Raw genomic sequence first — 7077 nt, forward strand, 5'->3', positions numbered from 1 at the left:
GAATTTCATACAAAAGAAATCATGCAGTGCGATTTTTTTTTCATTTTGCCTAACATGTTTTATATCTATTCATCATTGCAGGTATCAATAATTCATTTTTTTCTACTGAATAATATCACCTTGTATAATAAACCACATTAAAAATATATTTGCCTACTTATGGGCATTTGGATTCTTTTGAGTTTCTGACTGTTATGAATAAAGCTGCTATGTGCATTCTCGTACAAGTTTTTTTTTGTGAACATATGTTTTATTTTGGATAAATACCTAGCAACTAGAGGGCTGTTTAAATGTGAGTGAATGCTTAATGACATATGAAACTGCCAGGTCATTTTGCAAAGTGGCCGCAGCATTTTGTATTCCAACCAGCAATGTCTGAGAGTTCCAGTGTCTCTATGTCCTTGCTAACATTTAATATTATCAGTCTTTTTATTTCTAGCCATTCCAGCAGGTGTATAGTGGTAGCTCATTTTGTTTTCATTTTTTCTTTCATGAACAAACCAAGCACTATTATTAGTGTCTTCTTTGGAGAGAACCTGAGATTCGACTCTGCCCTGGTTCAGTTTCAGACTCTACTATTTGAGCCATTTTCACTCTGACTGGAATTGGCCTCCTAGGATCTGTCTCTTTAATCCCTAAGACAAAGCTAAACCAGAGCAGGAGCTGCCAATGGGACACATTTGTCCAGAGACCAGTGAGTCTACATTGAGTAGCTGTGATTCAGAGCAGCTGATTATTCTATTGCTCATGGTTGGGCCTCCTGGATGCAGGAGTGGAGGTAGTGATTTTTGAATTACTTGTAAAGGCTTGCCCTTCTTAGCTACCCACAGAGGTTCTCATTTATTCACTCAATAAATGTTGATTGTGTGCTTCCAATGTATCAACTGCTGCTCTGAATGCTGGGTGTACATCTGTGAATAGACAAAGTCCTTGCCCTCATGGTGTTTATATGAGGTCAAGGAGTGATAAGAGCTATAAAGAATAAAGTAGAAATGGGCTACATAGTTGAATGACCTGCCTCTTCATTTAGCAGGGAAGGATTCTTCGAAGAGATGACATTCTGGCACAATAGATGAGTTTCTTGACTGAGAGAGTTTATAAGAAATTGGTTTGTGTGGGAGACTTCCATTCATGGCTGGTTTAGCTGAGAAGTGAATGGAAAAGAGAAGGGTCTCAGCGGCTCCTCTGCCTTTCCCCTCTTCAGGGCTGTCTTAAAGTTCTCTTTGCCCACTGATTGAGAGCCACGTTTAAAAGAATGGCACTGTCTGTTCCTAATCTTCTGTTTTCAACCACCACAACCCATCTTTCATACTGCTTCAGCCCCAAGGTACTGCCCAGTTCAGGTTGTTGTCATGAGGCTTCTGGGTAATTGCCACAGACCCCTAATGGTCTCCCTGTCTTCAGTCTTTCCCTCACCCTCCCTTCACATCCAAAGAGAGGGCACACATCCTTCTGAAAGGGCAATCCCAATCAAGTTACTCCCCTGCTTAAACCCTCATTATGATTAAGAAATCCAGCTTCTTGATCACGGTCCACAAGGCCTTTCATGATTGGGTGCCTAGTGACCCCTTTAGCCCTACTGCTTTCCCCTCCTATCCCCGCTGCTTTTCACCCTGGCCTTGTCGAACCATTTGCTGCTTCCCAAATGTATTGTGTTCCATGTCTTTGATTCCCACCTCTTATCCTTTTTTTGCCTGATGACCCCCTTTTTATCCACCCTCCTTGAGCCTTCATATTACTTGAAAAGGCTTTGCTAATTCTCCAAAAATCATGTCCTTTTTTTCTCTCTTTTTTTTTGGTGGGGGCAGGGACAGAGTCTCACTCTGTTGCCTGGTGTGAAGTGCAGTGGTGCCGTCTTGGCTCACTGCAAACTCTGCCTCCTGGGTTCCAGCGATTCTCCTGCCTCAGCCTCTGAAGTGTAGCTGGAATTACAGGCACATGCCAGCACACCCAGCTAATCTTCGTATTTTTAGAAACGGGGTTTCTCTATGTTGGCCAGGCTGGTCTCGAACTCCGGACCTCCCAACACTTTCGGAGGCTGAGATGATCCACCCGCCTCAGCCTCCCAAAGTGTTGAGATTACAGCTGTGAGGCACCATGCCCAGCCTCCAAAACCCATGTCAGTATCTCTCCTGGGTGCTCCAAAGTGAGGGCCTCAGGATGCTGAGAGGTCACAGTCAGGCAGTGACTCATGGCCACCTCCATCATGTCTGGCAGTTGCTGTTTTAGGAAATGGCTCTCCATGCCAGCCATCTCTCTGCTGCATCTACCCCCAGCATCCCTCTTTCACAGCACTTGAATTCTCTACCATGCCTGCTTGTAGATGTGTCTCTCTCTCTTCTAAACTTTTTCTCCTTGTGGCCAGAATTGCAACCCATTCTTTTTATATCCACCACACAGAACCCAGTGTTGGCTGAGTTGAGTGCATGAATAAAAGAGAAACTGAGTCAATGATTGCATGAATTAATAAAGGAAGGCAGGGATGAAAGGACTGCACAATGGCTCAGCCTTTCCAAGCGAGAGCCTGTCTTTTGGGTTGATGAAAACACATGGTGGAGGCAAAGTAGGCCCTTCACTGAGCCCGAGGTTAAGCCCTGGTGCTCGGAAACCCAGGATTCATTTCTCCCTTCATCCGTCTCAAGCAGTAGCAAAGATGAGTCTCTTGTTCACAATATATTTGAGAGACACACCTGAGAAGTCTCTTGTTTTTACTCTTTACCCTTTGGGTCTTGGAGACTTGCTTTTTTTTTTTTTTTAAAGGAGATGTCAAAATCATTAAAAGCAAGGAAGAACCTGGAGGTCTAATAATGATTGAGGAGGAGCAGAGAGGCTGGGTCATGTCCTTTCCAGGGACTAGTCAAGCCAATGTTCTATGGTCATGGGATAGCATGGAGGATGGCGGTGGGCTGAGCCTGTGATATGTGGCTTTGATGAAGTCCTCTGAGAAAGGTAGGTCTAGACAGGTTGGTGAGGAGGAGGGACAGCAGTCTAGATCAGGGACAGGCTGTGTGTGGTCTTCAGCAAGTGACTGAAACTTTCTGACCCTCTGCTCCCATTTCTTCATTTCATTTTTTTTTTTTTTTTTTTTTGAGATGCAGTTTCACTCTTGTTACCCAGGCTCGGCTCACCGCAACCTCCACCTCCTGGGTTCAGGCAATTCTCCTGCCTCAGCCTCCTAAGTAGCTGGGATTATAGGCACATGCCACCATGCCCAGCTAATTTTTTGTATTTTTAGTAGAGATGGGGTTTCACCATGTTGACCAGGATGGTCTCGATCTCTTGACCTCATGATCCACCTGCCTTGGCCTCCCAAAGTGCTGGGATTACAGCTTGAGCCACAGCGCCCAGCCCAGTTTTTTTTTTTTTTTTTTTTTTTTTTTTTTTTTTTTTTTTTTTTTTTGAGACAGAGTCTCCCTTTGTCACCTAGGTTGGAGTACAGTGCCATGATCTTGGCTCACTGCAACCTCTGCCTCCCAGGTTCAAGTGATTCTTCTGCCTCGGCCTCCCAAGTATCTGGGATTACAGGCATGTGCCACCACACCTGGCTAATTTTTGTATATTAATGGAGATGGGATTTCATCCTGTTGACCAGTTTGGTCTCGAACTCCTGACCTCAGGTGATTTGCCTGCCTTGGCCTCCCAAAGTGCTGGGATTACAGGCATGAGCCATGGTACTTAGCCCATTTCTTCATTTCTAATGGTGGAGAAGAATCTCTCCCTCATGGGATTGCTGGTGGTTTTAAGTAAGATCATTACTGCAGTCATTTAAATCCAGCCCAGTTGTTCCTCTCCCAACTGAGTTCATCATCTCTCCTCCCAATTAATCTCTGTATATCTATTGTTGAACTTAACATGGTGTGGCAGTGAGTCTGTCCGGATGCTTATCTGCCCACTAGACAGTGAGATCCATGAGAATGGGTGAATAGGTCTTATTCCTGTGAGCCCACCCTGGGGCCTTGTATGGAAGACTAGAAGATGGGTAAATTATAAGTTTCATTCTTCTTTCCCTGTTCACAATGCTCAGAAATATAGATCATCCAGCTTGGAGGTGAGGATGCTTCTTCCAAGACTACCTATAGCTCTGAGGATTCCAAATTTGGCACATCAATAAACAAACAGTTTCCTTATGGGTAGATAAACAGCTTCCAGATCAACAAACAGTGGTATAATAAGATGTTCCTCCGCAAACTGGCCCGACAGCAATGAGGAAAAGATGCAGGAGTCCCAAACAGAACATGCCAGTGAGGGGGTATAAAAGCGAGGGCCTCGGGGAGCTGTCACAGTCAGGCAGCGACCTCTCAGCACTCAGCACAAGAAAGCACGGCCACCTCCATCATGTCTGGCAGTTGCTGTTCTAGGAAATGCTTCTCCGTGCCAGCCATCTCTCTCTGCTCTACTGATGTGAGCTGCAGAGGCCCCATCTGCCTGCCCAGTTCCTGCCAGAGTCAGACGTGGCAGCTGGTGACTTGTGAAGATAGCTGTGGATCATCCAGCTGCGGGCCACAGTGCTGTCAGCCCTCCTGTCCTGTGAGCAGCTGTGCCCAAACCCTGTGCTGTGAGCCTGCCACGTGTGAGCCTTCTTGCTCTGTGAGCAGCTGCTGCCAACCCGTGTTCTGCCAGACCACCACCTGTGAGCCTTCTTGCTCTGTGAGCAGCTGCTGCCAACCCGTGTGCTTCGAAGCCACCATCTGTGAGCCTTCTTGCTCTGTGAGCAGCTGTGCTCAACCTGTGTGCTGTGAGCCTGCTATTTGTGAGCCTTCTTGCTCTGTGAGCAGCTGCTGCCAACCTGTATGCTCTGAAGCCCCTTCCTGCCAACCAGTCCTATGTGTGCCGACTTCCTGCCAACCTATTTTCTGCAAATCCAGCTGCTGCCAGCCAGTCGTCTGTGAGCCCAGCTGCTGCCCAGCTGTCTGCACCGTGCCTAGTTCCTGCCAACCTGTGGTCTGTGAGCCTGCCTGCTGTCAGCCGGTGTGCCCCACACCTACCTGCTCTGTGACCAGCAGCTGCCAGGCTGTCTGCTGTGACCCCAGCCCTTGTGAGCCATCTTGCTCAGAGTCTAGCATCTGTCAGCCAGCTACCTGTGTGTCTCTGGTCTGTGAGCCGGTTTGCCTCCACCCCGTCTGCTGTGTTCAGAGCCCATGCGAGCCACCTTGTGTCCCCAGTACTTGCCAAGAGCCTTCTTGTTGTGTCTCCAGTATCTGCCAACCCATCTGCTCTGAGCCCAGCCCCTGCTCATCAGCTGCCTGCATGCCCAATCCATGCCAACCTACTTGCTATGTAGTCAAGCGCTGTCGTTCTGTCTGCCCCGAGCCAATTTCCTGCCCATCTGCCTCCTGCCAGCCTCTTTCCTGCCGTCCAGGATCTTCTGCATCTGTCATCTGCCGACCAACTTGCCCTAAGACTTTCTACATACCCAATTCCTGCAAACGACCTTGCAGTGCTATGGGGTCCTACCGCCAGCTCTCCCGTCCGATCTGCCGCCCAATCTGCTCTGGACTCCTCACCTATAGGCAGCCATACGTGACCTCCATCTCCTACCGTCCTGCCTGCTACCGCCCGTGCTACTCCATCCTGCGCCGCCCAGCCTGTGTCACTTCCTACTCTTACCGCCCAGTCTGCTCCCGCCCGTCTTGCACGGAGTCCGACTGTTCCAAACGGGCTTGCAAAAAATCCACGTCCAGCCAACTGGATTGTGTTGACTCAACCGCCTGCAAGGCTGATGTCTCAGAAGAGGGTCCCTGCCAGCCCACCGAGGCCAAACCCATCAGCCCAACCAACCGTGAGGCCATAGCAGCTCAACCGGTTGCCAGCAAGCCTGCCAACTGCTAAACTGGCTTCAGCCCTCCAATTCCTGCAAAGCATGCCACCAGCTGGAGACAAAACTGAGTTGTTTTCTCCAAAGCTCATTGTGACTTAGCTAAGAGCTCTTTCTTTCTGCATTGTTCATTGTTACTCACCATCTGCTTACGCCTCAAAGAACTCATCAGAAATGCCAGTATCCTAATCACTTAAATGAAGGCCTCCTGGACAGTGAGAGGGAGACATTCCAGGTTCCTGCCTTCTGCTGCATTTAAGCTGAGAAAAGCCACTTTGCTTCATCATCTAGGGTCTCTCTCCTGGCATGAAGTTTTTTCTATTGTCATCTATGTGCTCCATTGCTATGCACACTTGTGTTCCTTAGGGACTTCTCTGATCAGGTAGAATATGTAACTGTCCAATAAAGGTGGCTAACCTGAAGCAAGTTGCTGTTCTCTTTGTTCTCCCGTCAATGCCGTAGTCTCATCAGTGAGTTGCTTCATCTTTGACAGCATCTCCATTCAACCATCTGTCCGTCCACTCATCATCCCTCAGGCATTATTAGATAGCAGCTAGGTGCCGGGGACTGTGTTTAGCTCTAAGAATAAACATAGAAAGGCTCAGTCTTTGCTCTCAAGAAGCTTACTCTCTGATGAGCTTTTGTGCCGAGCACTTGGAGATAAACACAGAGCACCCATGAACTCAGCAGAGTGTGGTGGGGGAACAAGGAAATAATTCTTGGAGAATGTGATACTGGCATTGAGTCTTCCCATATGAGTAGGAATTAACCAGTTACAAACAGGAAAGCAAAAGCTTTCTAGGCAAAGGAGACATGTACAAGTGAATGGGGCTTGAGAGCAAATTTTTCATGAGGTGAGGCATGGACAGACTCGTTCTTAGAGGAATGAGCCATGAGATCAGATTGTACATGGGGATCTGCCTGTGTTGGGCCTTGCATACTAGACAGAGGTATTCGGGTTTGATGCAGGGCTGACATGAAGGCATCAAGGGGCTGCATGCAGGGGGGAAGTGACAGGAAGAGCACTGGGTTTTGGAAGGTCCCTCTGGCCTTGGTGTGGAGAATTCAATGGAAGAACATGGTTCTGGAGATAGAGAGACTGGGGAAGACAGGAAGCCAATCGTTTTGCCGTCCACAGTGGAAGAAAAACAAGAAGTGGGGATCATAATTACAACAAAGAAGATTGGGGAACTTGAATTTCTTGTGTGAAAATTTTCCTTATGTTCTCCTAGTTCCTACTAGACACTCGGGATAAATTCCAT

General features: G+C 47.7%; 1 protein-coding gene across 1 annotated transcript; it reads left to right on the top strand.

The window, feature by feature from the left end:
• The first annotated feature begins 4279 nt into the window (after positions 1-4279).
• KRTAP16-1 (keratin associated protein 16-1) lies at positions 4280-6237 on the top strand. The gene has a single exon (XM_002748618.4). It carries the CDS (start codon positions 4336-4338, stop codon positions 5827-5829), a length of 1494 nt encoding a protein of 497 aa, XP_002748664.2. The 5' UTR covers positions 4280-4335; the 3' UTR covers positions 5830-6237.
• The last annotated feature ends 840 nt before the right edge of the window (positions 6238-7077 follow it).

Source organism: Callithrix jacchus, chromosome 5, assembly GCF_049354715.1.
Source record: "Callithrix jacchus isolate 240 chromosome 5, calJac240_pri, whole genome shotgun sequence".
Taxonomy (NCBI): domain Eukaryota; kingdom Metazoa; phylum Chordata; class Mammalia; order Primates; family Cebidae; genus Callithrix; species Callithrix jacchus.